The sequence below is a fragment of the Trachemys scripta genome, chromosome 8 (assembly GCF_013100865.1).
Source record: "Trachemys scripta elegans isolate TJP31775 chromosome 8, CAS_Tse_1.0, whole genome shotgun sequence".
Classification (NCBI taxonomy): Eukaryota; Metazoa; Chordata; order Testudines; family Emydidae; genus Trachemys; species Trachemys scripta.
In genome coordinates, this window is record NC_048305.1 from 47,099,036 (window position 1) to 47,118,997 (window position 19,962).

At 45.2% G+C, this 19,962-nt stretch overlaps 1 protein-coding gene across 4 annotated transcripts in view; it reads left to right on the plus strand.

The window, feature by feature from the left end:
• Window positions 1–19,962, plus strand: part of RXRG (retinoid X receptor gamma) — a 105,168-nt gene that overhangs the window by 58,956 nt on the left and 26,250 nt on the right. For all 4 annotated transcript variants that reach the window (XM_034779537.1, XM_034779538.1, XM_034779539.1 and 1 more), the window contains exon 2: window positions 13,919–14,178. In XM_034779537.1, the coding sequence (XP_034635428.1) occupies window positions 13,919–14,178 (260 nt within the window). The remainder of the gene's footprint in view (window positions 1–13,918; window positions 14,179–19,962) is intronic.

Genomic DNA, 19,962 nt, shown 5'->3' on the forward strand with positions numbered 1-19,962 from the left:
CCAATTCGTGGCATGTCCTTGAACTCTGTTTGGGGAGGGACAGATTTCCCTGCCTCAGGGAAGAAGTGAGGGTTGACTTGGTGGATGCTCTGGGGTTTCACTATGGAATGACTGAAGTCCAGCTAAAACCCAAAAGAAACCTGTCCATTGTTGAGCTTGGTAACAAAACAGTTTTTTTCTACTTCAGTCTCAGAGGCTCTTACCACAACGATCCCTGCAATATTGTGGGAATTTGCCTTATTTGCAAACAACGCCTCAAAGAATCATCAGCCACGTGGGTCACTCCATTAGCTGTCCTGCTGCAACGTATCCTCCTAGACACAAGGTGTCGTCTCATGTGATAAGGATGTTCCATGGACTCATCCATTCTCACTGTATAGGCTGGGAGTATTGGAAAAGTTTTTTAAATGTACATGTTTTTATTTGTTAAAAGGATACATGTGATAAAGAATATGGCTCCAAGGGGTGCTGCAGTGGCTGTCTCATTTTCTGCTGATGCTCGTTGGCATACTCGCTCGGAGATGAGAACTATTTGGCTTTCCCACAAAGTCCCCTTTATAAGTACTCATCTAGCTTGGCCTGCAGCCATGCCGCCTCAGGCTGAAATCTTGTCAGCTCTCCCAAGTTAAATAGGGTTAGGCCAGGTCAATCTTTGACTAGGAAAACTCCCAGGAAAACCCAGGCGCTGCAAGCAGCGGTGCTGCAAACAATTCAGTAGGGGGCATTGTGGTGCTGGAGATGCACATACCAATAAAAGTCTCTTAAAAGATCAATACTTTAACATGGGATTTCCATAACGTATACCTCCAGAAGCCATAGATATACGTTCAAATGCTACAGCCACAGGAGAGATTCTCTTGTACCTTGTGTGCTAGAGGGTTGTGGTGTTTGGAACAGAAGGACAAGAATTCTCTGGTCTCTGCAGCTCGAAGTGGTGGTAGCCACACATTTGTAACGGAACAGTGGATGCCTCTTGTAACTAGCAGGCCAGGACATAACAAGAAGCAGTGGCTGGACAGATTCAGATTGGAAATAAGGTGCAATGGAGTAATTAACCATTCAAATGATTTACCCAGGGATGTGGTAGACTCGTGAGCATGTGTGAAAGCCTTTAAATCAAGACTGGAGTTCTTTCTAGAAAAGATGCTCCTGCCCAACCAGAAGCGACGGGCCTCTGGCCTGTTTTCTGGAGGAGGTCTCACTCGATGATCAGAGCGGTCCCCTCTGACCTTAAAATCTCTGAGTTTCCACTCTTTTGTGTGGGAAATTGCTGCCCCCACACAGTGCAATGGTAGCCAAGGCATAGCACAAGTCCTCTGAAAACTGCCAAGGGCAGTGCTCAAAATGTCAGTTCAGGTTCACGCCCCACAGGATGTCACCTTGAGCCACACAGTTACTGGCACAACAGACTGCCTGCAAAGCCTCTGGCTTCAAGAGAGCCCAGTCCTGCTGCTCATAAGCATTTCAGTCGTCTAGGTGCATTGGTTCAGCTTGTGCCAACTTGGAGTTACAATCTTTACCCTTTGACTTTTCCAGTATTGCTTCCCCAAAAGGGCAGTGGGTGCCACGCACTGGCTGAGATCAGTCCCCAATTGGGATCAAATTTGGGAAAAATTTGAGCCACAGTTTGTGCCCCTGGTGCATGCAATAAATAAATAAATAGAAGAACCAGGTGATTTTGTAAACAGCTGATTTGGGGAGAGGGCTGTTTCTTGGAAACCCCCTGCTTAAATTATCCCAAACTTGGTCTGCTATTCCTACTCTGCACCAACATGAGACACAGCAAATTTCCAGACAATCCCATTAAGAATGTGAACTTCAGAGTGCTTAGAACGGGCGACCTTTACAAAAAGCGATGCTCAACCTGAACTCCAACAGAGCTGGCACTGTGCTATAATTCACAGGCGGGCTCAGACTCCTACATTTTTCTGGAATGAAGTCCAAATGTGTTACTGCTGCCTGCAGGATTCCTGAATTTTATTCTCCACCCACTTGAGCCAATGAATAAAAGGCAGCTACTGTATAGCGTCAGGGAGAGGAGACCTTTGGGACTGTGAAAACCAGGGAAGGAAGAGAGAGGCCAGGAAATCCTTGATTTGCTGATCGTTCTGATTGGCTGCATGGCTGCTCTCGTGGTATAGCCTGAGTCACAGCTGGAGATGCCATGTCCGCATTTCTAGCTTGAGTGACGCTAACACAAATCCAGCTACCCGTGATGGGAGGCACATGCCCAGCTGCAGTGTAGACATCCTCAGAGTGCCGGAGAGACGTGGCTGAGCAGGGCAGCTTCTGTGATGCTGCAGAGTGGATCTGAACTTCAGAGTGGAATGGGCTGGAGGGGACCAGGTCTTTTCAATGGGACAGTGCAGATTTGAGCCTGGAGAAAGGAACACTATGGGAAATGAGAGGAACTCTGGCCTGAGCAGAGGAAGATGGCAAAAGATGAAGGCAACTCAGCGAATAGGGTTAGCATGGTTTGAGCTGGGAAACCCAGCAGAGAAGGAGTTGGGAACACATAAGAGCTGCTGTGAGCTCCTCTATATTCTTATCACAACAGTGCACCATATTTTACTTCTAATGGTGCCAAAGGAGAATGCAGATATCTCCACAACTCAAACAGGCACGACCACCTGGGGAAACTGTCTTCCTTTCCTCAAGTTTATTTTATTTTTTCTTCTAACCATTGCACGATCTACTCAGATTTCCAGGGTGTGTGTGAAAGAAGGTGCTGTATAACATCGCTTTCCCCCTGCGATGGTCATCTGTCATGGGAAGTATGCATTATTTATTGAATAGTAGAGTTGATGCATAGAGATTGATGCTGCCCTTAGTCCTGTAGGATTGTGTAAAAAACAATAACCTTTCTATAGGATTGTTTTAAAACCATCCTGTAGAATTTAATAGAAAATTTTCTCTCTTCTATAGAATTTTGTTGGATGGCTATAAAAACGTATAGAAAATGTCTTGTTTTCTGTTCATTTCTATGGATGAAATCCTGGCCATTTTGAGGCCAATGGCAAAACTCCTCTTGGATTGCAGTTAGCTTTTAAAGTCCTTTCAATAGAACTGTATTATATTTTGATAGCACCTTATTGGTTTTATCCTGGTTATTTTTTCTACAAGACTTTCCCATAAGGGTGGATGTCTGTCAAGCAGTAGACTCAGTGGAAGGTTCCCACACTTCCTGTGTCTGAGAAGCTCTCTCTTCTTGTTTTGACCTTCCCACTGTGTTCTTCTGTGCACACCTCCAAGGATTTTCTTAGTACTTTCTGGTCCTTTGAGAATTAAGACCTGCTGTAAATATTTTCTAGTTATGTGTCAGATAAGGCACAGTTGTCTTGGGAAGCAAAGTCTTGGATCTCTTTTTCCATAGAAATTAACCATTTCCAAGATATATAGTCTCTTAGAAGCAAGCTACAAATGATTTTTTAAAAAGAGCTTGAGCCCGAAAAGATCCTTAGAAATATCAGGACTGGCAAATCTGGTCATTCCTAGACCTACTGGTGGACTTCTAGAGAGTCTCAGAGATGTTTCTTATGGGCTTTTACAACTTAATTGAAGGGACAGTCGAATCTTTAACACAGCCATCCTTTCTCCCAAGAGTATATTAGGTATTGGACATTAAATGGTTAAATAGACATTAGCAAAAGCAAACTTGACAACAAAAGCCTGACTAAAAAAGCCTTGTTTCTCTGGTCAAGTGCTCAGCTTTCAGTGACTTCTCACTTGTAGAGCTGTAATTTCCGTAGTTTCCCATTTACTATATTTTTACACATGTCAAGAAGCAGGCAGGTGTGCAAACCTGGCCAGTTTAATCGGTTCTAACTCAGGTCCCTGCATTATATGCTTGTTTTCGTGCACGGTGCGTTTGATATTTGTGTGAGTGAGCGTGCACATGTGACTGCCCTCTGATGGGTGGAATGTGGCTTGTGAATAAGGGCTGATCTTTTAGCTCTCTGAATTTGGACACCTTTGCTTTGTCCATATGGAGGATTAGTCACCTGTGTAGCACACCTATGTTGCGGCAAAATCCCAGCGTAGAGTGCATTGATGTAAATCGTGACTTGCACTGGTGCAGCCTAAATCGGGTTCAAATGGTTTACATGGGTGCACCAGCACCACACCAATAGCTAAACCCGCCCCCTCCCCTCCAACAAAACCTGAGAATCAAAGCTTTTTGTTCTTTTCCTGTGTCTCAGTAGCTGGCTGGTAAAGGTGGTACCATAGGTCATGCTGGCCTTAAGCTGTAATGTTATTAAAATGTTTAAAATCAAGTATTTATTGGCTTTCCTGTCAGGTATTTTTCTGCCAGTAGGGCAGATTTTAGCCATCGCTAATCTCCTCCCCAGCCCCTATCTTTTTGCTGTAGCAATGTATTTAATCTACACATGAATTTCAAAACCAACTGTTGCTGTCTGAGGCAGACAAATGTGCTGTAATTTCCAAGACAGGCAAAGTACTCACTCAACACCTCCCTTTAACTTCAGCATTTAAACATTTGATCAATGACTGAAAATAAATAAACAAACAGACCCAGTCCTGGATCTGGAACTTATTGGAGCTGCATTTACAAAGGGCTGGATACTTTTATGCTTGCGCTAACCACATTTGTAGTTATCCATGCTCAGACAGGGTCACCAGACTGTGTGCTGCAGAGTGTCAGCTAATCTCTAGGAGATGGGAAGAAATGTTGTGCACTATTGCACTGTTGGCTCTCCTTCATCAGGTATCGGCCACTGCCAGAGGCAGGATACCAGAATATCTGTGGTCTCTTCCAGCATGGCAATACCTGGCTGTGTTCCTGCAGAGTATTCAGACGCTAAAGAGTTAACATCATCGTATTGCTCTTGTAACTTGTGTCCAGCCATTCCTGAGCTAATAAATGCTACAGAAGGATAAGGGCTCAGTTCATCTTTTTCTGATGCTGGTGTAAATGAAGTCAGCGGAGTTACACCAGCGTGAAACCAACATGCGTCAGGGAAAATCAGGCCTTATGTTTGGTGGGTGGCTGCAAATCTAATCTGGAGTCCAGTAAATATGAAAATTAAGCCAGGCTTTCCTGTAGGAGGGTGAGAGCTGGGGCAGATAGATCTGAGCTCTTTCCCCTCCCTGAAACTGCAATGGAGCTGGGATTCTTGTTTTGCTCAGCCAATGGCCTGCCCTTCCCCTTCACACTGATACGTTGCAGTCGTGCAGAATTTCCAGGATTCACTTGTCATGTTTCATTACCTGACGGACAGACTCTGGGACCACGTTAGCCTATTTTAAATGTCATGTGTACCAAAGTCGTCGGGAAAGGCTGAGATTTCAATCCCTCGAGGCTGGTGCTGGTGCAGAGGATTTTTTCCCCCCGGATTTAGTGTCTATTCACCTCCACAATAACATCATAGTCTCTACAGCAAGTCATCTTCTTGCTGGGCCACTTGACTCTCCCCATCCCCTCTAGGCTGAAATTTTCTCTTTGCTAACTGAAGGATAAGAATAATCCTGCTGTCCCTCTGTGGAGCTGTTACAAGTGTCAGGGTCTTGTTGATCGATCAGTTTCCTGTTGGAAAAATCAGGGATGTGGAGCCTGAGTACTTTGCTAGTGTAATTTGTTTTATTTACGCTACATACACCTGTCTTGGAAGAGGGGTGGTCGCAAACTGCACACAGACCATCCCCTCATTCAGGATTCTCACCCAAACCCCATTACTCAGGTCCCAGCAAAGAAATCTGCACCAAAAATTGACTCTAGCGAGAGAGGTTAAGGCTAATGACAAACACTCTTGCTGTTTGCAATAGCTCCCCCAAACCAACTACATCAGCAAACCAACTACAGTGTTTTGTCAAAGAAAGTACACTGCTTGCCTGCTAACAAAAAGAATGTGCAAAACTATGTGTTACAGCGCCATCTAGTGATTGCCACCATAACAATGCTATACATGCTACACTTGCAAGATGGTTGGGCTGTGATGCTGGAGACTTATATTCAATTCCTGGTTCTGCCACCTACTTGTTGTGTGATTTTGGTTATGTCAGTTAGTCTCGCTGTGCCTCAGCTCCTTGTTTGTAAAATGGTGTCAATAATGCTTCCTGTGTATGTTTAGACTGTCAGCTCTTTGGAGCAGGGACTATCTCCTACCATGTGTCTGTACAGCACCTAGCACAGTGGGGCCCTGATCTTGACTGGGGCCTCTAGGCCTTACTGTGATACAAATTATGACATTTTCACTTGAGAATCTTAAAGCACCTTACAGATGCTAAAGCCTAACACCTCAGGAGTATTGTCTCCATTTTATGGATGAGGAAGCTGAGGCACAGGGAGGTGAAGTGACTTGCCCTGGGTCACACAGTGAGTCAGCGGTATTGCTGGAACTAGATCTTAAGCGTGCCCCTGACTCCTAAGTGTGAGACTACTCTCTTAATTTATGACTGGGCAAAACTCCCATTGACTTCAGTGGGGTAAGGATCTCATCCCTATGCTTCAGTGTGGTGCCACCTGAAGAGGCTAATAGCAGCAGCTTTTGGTTGCTGCTAACCCCATGCTGATGAGAAACAGTGGGTCACAGGGTCTTGGGTGCCAATGGTAGTTCCTTGAGCCATCCATTCTTCAGGTTCCTATAAGTCATTGTGCATTAACAGTAATTCAAACAACGCAGCTGGAGTCCAAATAAACCTTTCTTTTTGCCGTGTGCTCCACAGAAGCCTGTCCGAGCAGCCACAAAGTTCTGTGAAGGGTAGTTTCTTGCTCAGTGTCTAAAGCTCTCTCACGTGTGGTTGACCCCCATCGTTTTCCTTTTGACCAACCAGCACTGATAGTCTCCAGCCATGTAGACACTGGGAGCTCTTGCTTAGTCCAATTTCTTCACTGACAATGTCTTGCCTGACACAGCCAAACCGTTTGCAGTGGTGTTGTAGGCGTGTCGGTCCCAGGATATGAGAGACACAAGGTGGGGGAGGTAATATCTTTCATTGGACCAACTTCTGTTGGTGAGAGAGTCAAGCTTTCCAGCTTACACACAGCTCTTCTTCAGCTAAATACACTTGGCCTCGAACAACTGTTTCATAGTGTCAAACCCTGACACAAACCATCTGCCATATCCGTTCTTGCTCTGTGTTTAACCACAGTGTCATACTTCTGCAAGCGCAATACCATTCTTCGGCGAGCTGGTGGTTTTCTGTACTTTTTTTTTGTCCATGATTGCTTTGAAAGGCTTGTGCTAAAACTCCACTGTGAATTTTCTCCCCCACAGCGCTATCTCTCCCTGCCCAGCAGACCGCTGTTTCACGCTGCTCTTTTCAATCTGTGCAGAGTTGTATTTCCATGGATGGGAGAGACTTGGACATAAACAGAAAGCCAGTGGTGTTTTGCAGTACAGTAGTAGCAGCCACCAGTTCTCTCTTAGATATGTCCACCTGAACGACTGCCTCTTTATTGAGATCATATTACGCCAGTGTTTGCTTGCATTGGCAATCAGTTTTTTCATTTGGGTCAAGGTAATGTCTTGCTGGGTGTCTGATTGAAACACTGACACTTTCAGAAGGAGACTTTAGTGGTGACAAAACTCCTGCAAGGTGCGATGTGAATGTGGAGAGGTAAAATCAACATCCTTGACATCTTATCTAGCTCTACACGATTCCCTGGTGGCCTCCTCTTAGTGATTGCTGCTATCACTGCAGGGTTGGGCTTGATAGCCACTGCTGAATCACGTGACCAACATATTTATCCTCAGTTGCTCTGCTGATGCTTTGGCTGGATCTCACTTGACCCCCTTTTCTCTTGTTCTCTGAAGCCAGTCACCTATATGGGTGCTCACTCATACACACATGCACGCACGCACGGAGACGTTTAATGGCGTGCAGTATTGCCAGCCCAAAAGTCATGAGTCAGTCCCCCAAAATCATGAGATTTTTGAAACTTTTTTTTTATTTGCCGTCTGGATTTTGAATCTTTAGGGTTCATGTTTTCAAGCTTTTCTCTATAGTCAGGAGAGCTAGAAAGTTACTTTTTTAAGCAATGCAAGTAGAGATTCTCACATATTAACATGACACCACGAGCTGGAATTTAAAAAACAACCCACAAATGTTGTAATAATTTTTTGGTCTTTCATGAAAGCTGAGATTCCCCCATACCCTCAGAACTCTGAGAGACTTCAAAAAAAAAAGTGACATCCTTGATAAATTTGCGAGAGGTGGCAACACTGTCTGCAAAATATCTCATGACCACAGATGCACAGTGGGGTCTTTGCTGCTGTTATGCTCTTCTGCCGATAAGCGTTACAAAAAGTGCATGCTTGAAAAGGTGCACAAAGTACCAGGAGCAGTTCTTCCCTTTTGTCACTCCGCAGCATTTCCTCTGCCACAGCTCTCAACACCAATGTATGTCATCACCAATGGCTGTAGCCCACAGAGCTCAGTGTGTCTTTAGTTCATTTTCTTTTTGAAACACTTCTTAGGATGAATGAATACTGAGGAATGAGCAGGTGCATCCATATCGCTGTTGTGGGTAGAGATGATCTAAATAGTTTCTGGTTTTAATTTTGTAATTTTTTTTAATTGTTTCCATTTCACTGGGTTAAAAAACTAAAAATAAAAAATGCTATAAAAACAGTTACCGAACTGCTTATAAATGCTTCGTTTTTATTTTCTGAAACAGTTTTTTTGATAAATGCAAAATTTCAATAACATTTTGGATAAAAATTATTGCAGAAAATTTTAGGGGAGACCAAAAAATGTAGACGACGTTAACAATTTTTTCACCATTTTTATTCTTTGGGTGGAAAAAACAGCGTTTTTCTATAAAAATTCAGCCCATTTACTTTGAACAAGTACAGCCAGCTCTACATGTGGAGTATTAACTGTGGTTAGCAGTGAGCTTTCTTTGTCCAGTTTTATCTGCCATCTGGCACACAGGATGCATCAGCCAATTTTGTTACCTTATCAAATGTTATCCCGTTGCTTGACAGCTCTGTTCCGGTCTTGTGGATTTAGGCACTGTCATCATTCTAATGTGCATGATTTCTGCATGACCACCAGGAAGTTTATCCCCTTGGTAGGGTCATCTAATTTGACAATTACCCCTAAATTTTCTATCTTCAATTTCTTTAGCCAATAGAGCGAGGTCCACTTTAATCTCGTTTTCTCCAGGAATCCTCCCTGATCCATGAAATACGTATTTGTATTCTGTCTTAGCAGGTGTTAGCGACATTGGACCTGGGATCTTCCCAATTGTCATTATCAGTTTGATCCATGTCAGATCTAGGCATGCTTAGAGACTACAAGAGTGGCAGTGCATCTGTGTTTGCAGTGTAGGATATTAGATATTTTGTCCCCAGGGCCGGCTCCAAGGCACCAGCTTGTCAAGCAAGTGCTTGGGGCGGCCGCTCTGGCGAGGGGCGGCACATCCAGGTATTCGGCGGCAATTCGACGGACGGTCCCTCACTCCGCCTCGAAGCGAAGGACCTCCCGCCGAATTACCACTGCAGATCGCGATAGCGGCTTTTTTTTTTGGCTGCTTGGGGCGGCCAAAACCCTGGAGCCGGCCCAGTTTGTCCCCTCACTGTCCTCATACTTGGCACATACCATGGCTCACTTACCTAATAAAACAATTTATGGGTGGGTGTTGTGAAGGATGTTCAGAGCTTTACTGTGTATAAACTGATTTGTAAATTTTTTGGACAAAAGGGAGGAAGGTTGGTCTTGAAGTTAAGGCACTGGACTGGCATTCTGGAGGCCTGGATTCAATTCATGGCTTTCCTAGAGTCTTGGTATGTGACCTTAGGGCTCGTCTACATAGGGAAATGGACTGGAATAAGCTATGGTAGAAGAGATGCTTGTATGACCACTCTATTCCAGAATAGAAGTGATTTTATTCCAAAATAATTACTCCCCTTTGGAAGCACACTAATTATTTTGGAATAAAGTGACTTTTATTCAGAAATAAAGAGTCCACAAAGGGAGCTATTCCAGAATAGCTGTTTGAGTCAGTTTCCCTATGTGGACAAGCCATTAGTCATTTAATCTTCCTGTGCCTCAGTTTGTTATATATGCATAAGGAACAATAATACTTCTCTAGCTGACAGGAAAGATGTGAAGATAAATTCACTGGTGTTTGCAAGGGGTTCAGATACTGCAATGATGGTGGCTGTGTAAGTACCTGGATAGATAGATAGATTTCATCATTTTATCAGACCAAGATACTCATTTCCTATAGCAGCGAGACTCTCAATACTTTTAACACACATTAATGAATTAAGCCTCCCAGTAACCCTGTAAGGCACAGGTAAGCATTATTGTCCCCATTTGCCAGCTGGGGATAGCAAGGCCCAGAGAGGTGAAATGAGCTTGCCCATGGTCACACAGGAAATCTGTAGCAAGGCTTGGGACTGAACTCTTATTTCACAATGTGTGGTCATTTCTCTTCACCGCACTAGCAGCCTTAGATTTGCTGTCTGATTTTCCATCTTTAATGTTTTCTGATCTAGCTGGCCCATCTGTGGTCTGCATTACCTACCATTAACCTTTCAGTGGAGTGGTATTTTTTCTGTTGGTTTCTCAAAGCAGAACCCTAATGCCTAGAGTATTCCACTCTGAGTGGAGAGATGAGGGTGCATAGAGGAAAGGTCGTCACAACTGATTTTCCATGGCTGGCATTGTGGTTCTCAACTGGGGTCTGTGTACCCCCGAAGGTACGCAGAGGTCTTCCAGGGGGTACATCAGCTCATCTAGATATTTGCCTAGTTTTACAACAGGCTACATAAAAAGCACTAGCGAAGTCAGTACAAACTAAAATTTCATACAATGACTTGTTTATACTGCTTTATATACTATACACCAAAATGTAAGTATAATATTTATATTCCAGGAGATTTATTTTATAATTATATGGTAAAAATGAGAAAGTCAGCAATTTGTCAGTAATAGTGTGCTGTGACACTTTTGTATTTTTATGTCTGATTTTGTCAGCAAGTTGTTTTCAAGTGAGGTGAAAATTGGGGTATGCAAGACATATCAGCCTCCTGAAAGGGGTACAGTCGTCTGGAAAGGTTGAGAGCCACTGGCTTAGAGCATGACTGTTGGTTTCTGTTGGCTTTGCAAGTAAGGCAGCTTTTCTCCTTTTAACATTGCTGCAAAGTTGTTTATGTGACAGTGTTTGTTATTTTACCTGAAGTAACAATCAAATCTGATTCAGAGGGAAGCTGCACAATAAAGACGGGAAAAGGTCAGCTTCCTGAATAACATTAAAGACATTTGTCAGAGTCAAGGAGGACTGGATTTTGCTGTTATCAACCCATTTCAGATTTAATTCTGCACAGGGAGGGGAAAAGGTCTTTGTCAATTCTTACTTTTGCTTTTTGGATCAATTCTCCCGTTGGGAAAGGAACAAATACCAAAAGGATACAATGACAACCACAGAAGCCTTCAAGGCAAAGAGAGGTGGTCTTGATTAATAGGTAGAGCAAAGGCATGAAAAGCAGGATTTCTGTGTTCTCATTTGAGCTCTCCTACCAAAGTCTTATGTGACCTTAAGGGAGTCACTTCACTTGTTTCTTCCTTAGTATCCTCAGTGGGGGATATAGTGATTCTTCAGCTGGAAGAGAAATTATAAGGAAAATGTCCTATTCTCTAATGGTTTCCAAGTAAGAACACTTTCCCCTCAGGAGACAGGCCCTTGACTGTTATCTAACTCATTCCTTCTGTCCTCCAATCAATCAGCCTGTTCTAAGCATGGCACACTTTCCAAAAATGTTCAGCTCAGAGAGATCCATTTATTGTTTTTTGTGTTGTTCAGTTGGATTTAGAGGAACACAGCTAACTTGTTCTAGTTTTAAATGCAGAAAAATGAAGGTACTTTTCAGACTCTGTGTATCTTGGTACTGTAAGTACTGTAACTTGAAATCTTACCCAGAATCCATTGCACTGATTTAGCTTGAGATGTCAACCAAAGAGCTTTTATCAGTACCACATTCATTCATCAGAAGAGGATAATGATATATAATTTGCAAACTGGCGTGAGTTTTCAATTCCGGCTTTTTTGGCACTGATTACCTTAGCATATCTTCCAACATGATAGTCAAAGCAAAGGTCGTAATAAGAGTCTGACATAACTCTTGAAACTGGAGCATTTTGATACCAAACTAAATGGACAAATGACCCAAACAGTATCATGGGAGGCAAGATACGGACTAGATGGGTCAAGGGTCTGATATACGGCAGGAGGTGAGATACCAGTGATCTGATGTGGAATTGCAGGAGGAAAGATGTTGATTAGAAGGTTCAACAATCTGCTCAATTTTTATGGAGGGGTGAAATGCAAGACTAGATGGGTCAGTGGTGTGGTCTGGTATGGCGGGAGGCCAGACGAGGTACCAGACAAAATGCCCCAATGGTCTCAAGCAGTGCAGCTCCAATCCTTTCTGTATACACTGCCATGGGTGTGTGATGCTAGCAGACCAGGTGCCAGCTCATGCATAGGCCTCATTAAACACTGACAAACGCATAGCTGGAAACCAGTCTGGCTCACCTGTGTGTTAGCGTTTTTAAAATAGGCATTGGCTTTACAGAAATGTGTTTAGTGTTTGGACTTTCTGAACGGTTTGTGAGTTGCTGCCTGCATTAATCTCACTTGGAATATCTGTATCCCATGCTCTAAGGTAATATTTAAGTGTTTTGCTCTGTAACTACAAAAGTGTTTGCTTTGAAACTGCAAACTCTCCAGTCAGACGAGAAGCCTTACTGAGTGTGAGATACTAGCTTACCACAAGAGGTGTCGCCTCCTGCCCAGCAAAAGAAGGCCCACAGACATCAGACAAGTCATCCTGGAACAGTGGCCAAAAGACTTTGTTGATTGCTCCACCAACACCCAAGAAGTGGAGACCTGCACAAACCCTTGTCCCATCAGGTTGAGCTCTGGGGGAAGGGGATAAAAATCCCTGGCAAGAAAAATTACTACCCTTATGCTGTTTGGACTCTGAGGGGCAAAGATTCCTAACATAAGCAAAGACCCCTGTGCACCTTGGACTTCTAGGGAAAGGGCAGGACTTCTAAGGAGAAGCAAGGGATCTCCAGCTGGGCAGCTTGGGTCAGCACTAAAGAACATAGAGAGCTTGCGCATTACAGCAGTTTCTATCACTGTTTGAAACCTAAGACTGTAACTCATTTGTGAGTATATATTTACCTGCTTTAACCTTGTAAATAACTGTCTTGTTTCTTTTCTTCGGGCAGGTCGACACTAGAAATTTACAGCTGCAGCTGCACTACTGTAGCGCATCTAATGAAGACGCTCTAAGCCGACGGGAGAGAGCTCTCCCATTGGCTTAATAACTCCACCTCTGCAAGAGGTGGTAGCTATGTTGAGGGAGAAGCTCTCCCATTGACCTAGTGATGTCTACACGGGCGCTTAGGTCGGTATAACTACCTCGCTAGGGGGTGGATTATTCACACCCCTGAGCGATGCAGTAATACTGAAGTAATTTTGTAGTGTAGAGCAGGGTTTAGTTAATAAATCTTTAGTTAGCTTACTATCGGATTGGCTACAAGTATAGTCTTTGGCATGAGGTAAATTGACCCGGGGTAAGTGACTGATCCTGAATATTTTTGTGATTTTTGGTCTAAGGGTCCATCTATGACAAAGGCAGGCTCACCTGGGTGACAAGGCAGATCGGCGTACCCACGGGGGCTGTCTGTGACTCCATTATAAAGGCTGTTACAGTGCTTGAGGAGTTCACACTTGATACTTGGTTGGTGAAATCGAAGTATAGAACTCACAACCAATTTGGGGTTTGTGGCCTGGTTTGTAGCAGTCTGCCCTGAGGATGGCACTCATGCTCATGAGCCACTCCGACAGGGTGATCCAGACTATGACTGATATGGAGAAGATATTGGTCTGTTTTCCCTTCCCCGTCCCTTTACTAAGGCTTTTCTCCTGTGCTTTTAGATTCCCCCGTTCACACCAGTTCTACATCGGTAAGCTCATCATCAAGCTTTTCCCCAGGGAATTCAGTGGATGGCCATCCCAGCTACATGGAGGCTCCAGTGGGTGCTTCGAGGACTCTTGCGTCTCCAATGAACACGATAGGGTCGCCTGCAAGTGCGCTAGGCTCGCCATACAGAGTCATCGCTTCATCCATTGGATCTCATTCTGTTTCCCTGTCTTCAGCTCCTGGCATGAATTTTGTGGCGCACACCAGCCCTCAGGTGGGTACCAGCGACTCTGTTCTTTTGCTACAGCTCATTCTGTTTCTGGGATGAATGACTGAGTTTGAACACTTAGTTTTCAGCTGTGCATGTTTAGCCATTTACAAGGATCTGACCTAAAGAGGCCCTCTGATTGTTCCTGAATAACTCCCATTAATATGGACGGGGAGAATAGGCCCTTTTCTATTTAATTTAGAGCTGGGTGAATAATTGATTTTTCAGTTTGGTAGCAATTCCAAAAAAATGAAAAAAAAAAGTTTGGGTTGAATCAAATCTGAATTCTTTTGGAATTTTTTGGGGAATCAGGTTTGTTCCAGCTGGGGGCTGAGAATCTGGGTCGCCTACACCTCGGCTGAAAGCTCTAACCCCTGGGCTTCTTGGTCACAGGGGAGGGGTAAAAGATTAACAGAATCTCCTCCTCCTCTGGCCATTTTGGGGCCGGGCAAAACTATTTGTGTCAAATTCGTGACTCATTTTGGGTTGACCAAAACTGCATTTTTGGTTTGATAAAGTATTTGTTCGAAAACTTTCGCCCAGCTTTAATTTCATTACATACTGCATACTTCTTCAGCTTGTGTTTGTGTTTAATAATACTTTTCAGAGAGTGACAGTCAAAAATATTCACAATTTGCAACACTGATGAAAAATTGTCTTCAAAATTTCAAATTCAAATAAAAAAATGGGAATTTTATTTTGCAAAATTTTTTTTCCAATTTTTTCAACCTGTTTTAGTTATGTGCCTATAATTGGCCCTGGCAGGATCAAACCGTAGAACAGTGGTTCTCAAACTTTTTTTTTTCGTGGACCACTTGAAAATTGCTGAGGGTCTCAGGGGACCACTTAATGATCTTTCTGAATGTTGTTTGTACTGTTAGCTAACTATTGTAAAGCACTTTGGATAAAGGTGCTATATATAAAAAAACCTTAATAATAATTAACATTTTTTTGTTCTACATATAAAAGCACACAACTCATATTTTAATATCAGTAGTCTTAGCTTTCTAGTGCAATGGGTGTGCCTTCTCCCCCCCACCGTGGCAGCCCTCGAACAGGGGCTGGGAAGGAGGGGGTTCTCTCCCCCACCACAGAGCTGAGGCTGGGAAGGAGGGGGTTCTCTCCCCCACCACAGAGCTGAGGCTGGGAAGGAGGGCCGTCTCTCCCTGGCAGCTGCAGCCCTGGAGCTGGGGAAGTTTCCTCTTTCTCTGGCTGCCACAGCCCTGCACATCCCAAATTCCCCCACCCCCTCTTATCACCTCACTGCACCCTCCCACCTACCCTCTATTCCCCCCAAGGCCACCACCTGACCTTACATGTGCGTCTTCTCCAGAGTCCAGGCAAGTAATTAGTGGAGCCATCCCTGCGCGGCTCCACTAATTAGGTGGGTGGCCCTTCATTGTCTTGTGTGCAGCCATCCAGGCGTGCACCTTAGAGGGAGCCATCTGAATGGCGCTTGCGGCCCAATGGTGGTCCATGGACCACAGTTTGAGAACCTCTGCCCTACAGCATGCTTGTGATTGCTTTGTTCAGTCCATTGTTAAATACATGCCCTGGCTAAAACTGGCAGGTGAGAGGCTTTATGGCAGCCATGAAGAAGTATGTAGGTGTTGCTGATTTGTTATCATACTAAGCTTCGTGTGAACCCTATTATTTAAAAACCAATTGTCCATTTCCGGCCTACACTCCTTGTTGGCATCCCTGTAACTGTGCTGAGATGATGAGAGATGCTTTCTGGTGCGACCAGGGGCATTTTGTATTGGCTTGGAAGATGTTTCGATGCCAGTGAAGACAGCCCAAGAGTGGACTGAAATACCCCATGTGGTAACTGGGCTTCCCAACTTAATGCCAACAATGGTGGGTCTGATTCCCAGTTACACTAAGGCCCCATTAGGCCACTCTGGCCGTATAAAGGGACTATCAACACCCCCCTCAGAAAATCCCAGTCCAGGGAACCTCCCTGGTCTAAGGGCTCCCGATCCTCAGAGCTGGCCTAAGGGATCCACACCAGCTCTGACTCCTGGCCCCTGGCGTAGATTGGTCGTGCAGTGGCCGTGCAGTGCTCTGTGGTTATTCTCTGCTTCCTGGGGCTTATAGGGAGTCATGGGAAATAGTTTAAATTCCAGCAGCCCTGAGGCACCTCTAATTTACGCCAGGGATCAAATGTGCACATAGATCCAGAATATGAGGTGGCTTAGAGACCCTCCATCTCTGCCCCAAGTGCAGGAACAGAGTAACTGAGAACCGGGTCCAGGGTATTTTGCCTAAGTGAAAATGACTGGCTGGAGTTAGCCTGGGGTTAATATTCAGCACCAGGGACAGGTCATGAAGGAGAAATCCCAGAGAGTCAGGCACAGCAGAGGGAGAGAAATGCTGCTGAGTGACACAAGTGAGCATTAAATTTACCTGCCCGTTGCACATTCTCCCAGGCAAGCAGCTACTATGAGGCTTCTGTACACAAATTATCAGCAGTAGGAAAGGCACAGCTGGGCACAAGTGGCCTTGTACTGGGCTATACGCTTAGGTTCCTCTCTTTTTGCTCCACCCGCCTAATCTCTGGTTCCATTGACTTCAATGGGGCTAAGCACGTGCTTAAAGTTAAGCACGTGCTTAAGGGGTTTTCTGGATCAAGGCCTGGGGAAGGGGGGCGAGGACATGGCCTGGGCATGGTTTATGCATTTTATTAGCCTGTGTTTGGAGCAGCTGTGTCACTCACAAGTGGTGAGTTGTGCACGCCATCCCGAAGGAGCACCAGTAACACCTCATTCATCGCCATGCATCATGTATCCCCAGTAGATGCAGGGGGGGATTCTGCGCTCACAACAGGGGAAATGAGGAGTAACGCCGCTGAAGAGACTGGGCCTTGTTCTCCAAGCGCTACCCTGGTGACACGCTGGTGTTACTCCGTTGATCTTGACAGCATGACATCAGTGTGCTAGAGCAGTGCTGTGGAGAATCAGGCCCAGTGGCCTTATACTAAGGGGGCTGCACCTTTGACTCATTTGTGCCCTCCCCCCCCCCCGATAGCTAGGAAAGAGCAGCTTCTGCTGTCTTTTGCATGCAGAAACTGGAGCTGCTCTGGGCTCTGGGGCATGGCTCCTTGCCTACCCTCCTTAAGACACACCTGTCCCAGGGCCAAGGACAATCTAGCACAGAGCAGTCCCCAGAGGGCCCCTAACACCTTGGGGGAAGGAATTTGCTAAGCCAATGGGGTTTTCCATGCACCCACCATTTCCACAGCCCTTTCACCTACACACCAAACAGCCCCACAGTTCATAACAGAGAAGGTTTAAGTTCTCTGGTGTCTTTCAGCGATATACTTCTTTATCCCTGACTCCAGCCTGTCCTGGGTCACTTTCTGCAGCACAATGCAAGTGCTGCCAGCTCTGACTCTGTAGTTACGCAGCTGCACCCTGCTCTGTCTCTTCAGCCTGGCAAAGGGAGTAGTGTTGTTAGTGGAGGGGTGGGGAGGCAGGACTCTCGGGTCACAGTGCTGGTTGGGCCACAGATGCACTGTGTGACTTTAGGCAGTCACTCCTGTCACTGTAACCTTCTTCCCAGGGTGTTATCTGAACTCCCACTGCATTCTTGGCTGTATAATCCTACTGTAAGCATGCGGACTCACCCCTGTGGCACCTCCTACTGGTCTCTCAGGGAATTAACTCGATTTCCAGTCCAGAGCGTCCTCTGCAGGCCGCTGCTGCTTGACCCCCGTGTCCCTCCCAGGATTCGGGTGCCCCGTTATCTAGGATGCTGCTCCCTGGCAGTACACCCCTCAGTCTCGGGGTCTCCCCTCCCCAGGGAACCCCCACCCCCTATCCCCACCTCGCCTCAGTCATAGGCTACTGCCAGTCACCAACTAGCCCCCACTCCCTGGGGCAGACTGCAGTATAAGCCACTCATCACAGGCAAGGGGGTTTTGGACCTGCTGCCTTTATCTACAACCCAGTACCTCTATGGGGCCTTGGACAAGGTCCTGCAGCCTGGGGAGTTGCCAGCCGAGAGCGCCCCATCCCCTCTGGCCTTTCCCCAGCCCTGCCTTACTCTAGGTACCCTGAGCTTCTCGGCAGCCAGGCCCTGCTCTCTCCCAGCCTGGAGAGAGGCTTCTCTTGGGCCTCTTGCTCACAGCCTTTTTATAAGGGCTAGCTGGGCCCTCATTAAGCCAGCCACAGCTGTGGCTACTTTCCAATCAGCCCAGCCTTTCCTCTGCCACAGTCCTCTCCCAGGGCTGTTTTAAGCCCTTAAGGGCAGGAGTGGGGTAACCACCCCGCTACACATAGCTAGATCCTGTACTGTATTTTTCATCCATAGATCTCAAAGCACTTGATGAAGGAAGTTGGTATCATTGTCCCCATTTTACAGATGGGGAAACTGAGGCCCACAGCAATAAAGTGACATGTCTAAAGTTACTCAATGGCAGAGCCAGGATTAGAACTCAGGTCTCCTAAGTCTCAGCATCCTAGCCACGAGGCCACAGTAGAATCACATGTAAAAATTGGGAGGGCGGTAGTGTCTCTCACCTCATCCTTGGTGGGACGACTACTGCTAGAATATTGTGTGTGTGGAGCAACTAAAAATAAGGGCATGGAAAATAATATAAAGATTCAAGAGGCTAAGACTGACTAAGCTATATTTGTATACTCCAGAAAAGAGAGGGCTCTGGGACAGGACAGGATAACAGTGTATAAATAGCTTCAAGGTAACATAAATGGAAGAAGAGAATTATGCTCAGATGATGACAGGACAAAGGCTAATGGCCTGAAACGAAAAGGGAAGCTTAGGCTGCATATTAGGTAACTGTCTGTAAGTGTAAGAGAAAGCAGGTGGTAGAAAGGGTTCCCGGGGGAGGTGGTACAGGGAACATGACTACAGAGAAACAAGGAAAAGTTGGATTAGATTGTTCTATAGTGTTTTGAGATCCTCAAATGCAAATTACTACAGAAATGCAAAATTTTAAGTTGCTTCTAACATGAGCTACTTGGAATCTTTTATGTCAAAACTCTCCCCCCCTCCTCATCCCCCCATGAAAAATGACCATTTTCCAAACCCCAGACTTTAGTTTTATTTTAAATGTTGTTAATCAAAATGTAAAAATGTGAAATATGTTCTTTCCCCCTTTTCTCCTGTGGAATGCAGTGGGGTGAATTATATCTGGGGTTCTTTTTTCCTTTTGCGCCTCTGTCGCTTTTTCAAAATGGCCTCAATTTGTGAACAGCAAGAGAATGGCAAGAGAACAAATGAAAAAATGGGGGAAAAGTAGCGAACCTGGATATTATTAATTCGATTATATTCAGTGGGGTGGGGAGGCAAAAAGATGAGGGGAAAGGGAATATTAGGAATTTAGTCCATATTAAAATAAAAAAAAATGAGAAAAAATGAAATTGTTCTGTCAAGCCTGGAAAGGGACCCAATGGTGACATTTCTGCATTTTCCTTTTAAAAAAAAAACTAGCTCTACTCCTAACAATAGCATCCAAGTGTTAGAGTATAAACATCTGGGGCCAGATCCTTGACCCTGCTGAGCCAGCTCGGTGCCATTCCTATGGCAGCAATGCTGATTTAAAGCTGCTGAAGGTTTCCATGCACCTTTGGGATGAGCTGTGAATGAAGGTCCTGATGGCTTGAGGTTCTTGGAAGTCCCATGGTGCCTTTCAGAAGGGTAGTGGCATCCAGGGATGCTTCCAGACCTACTCTACAGTACGGGGGAGAATCCCACCTAAGGGGTTTGTTGGCATGAGGAGGTACAGGCAGAGAATGCATCAGAGGGACAGCAAGTAGAGGGGAAGGCTGT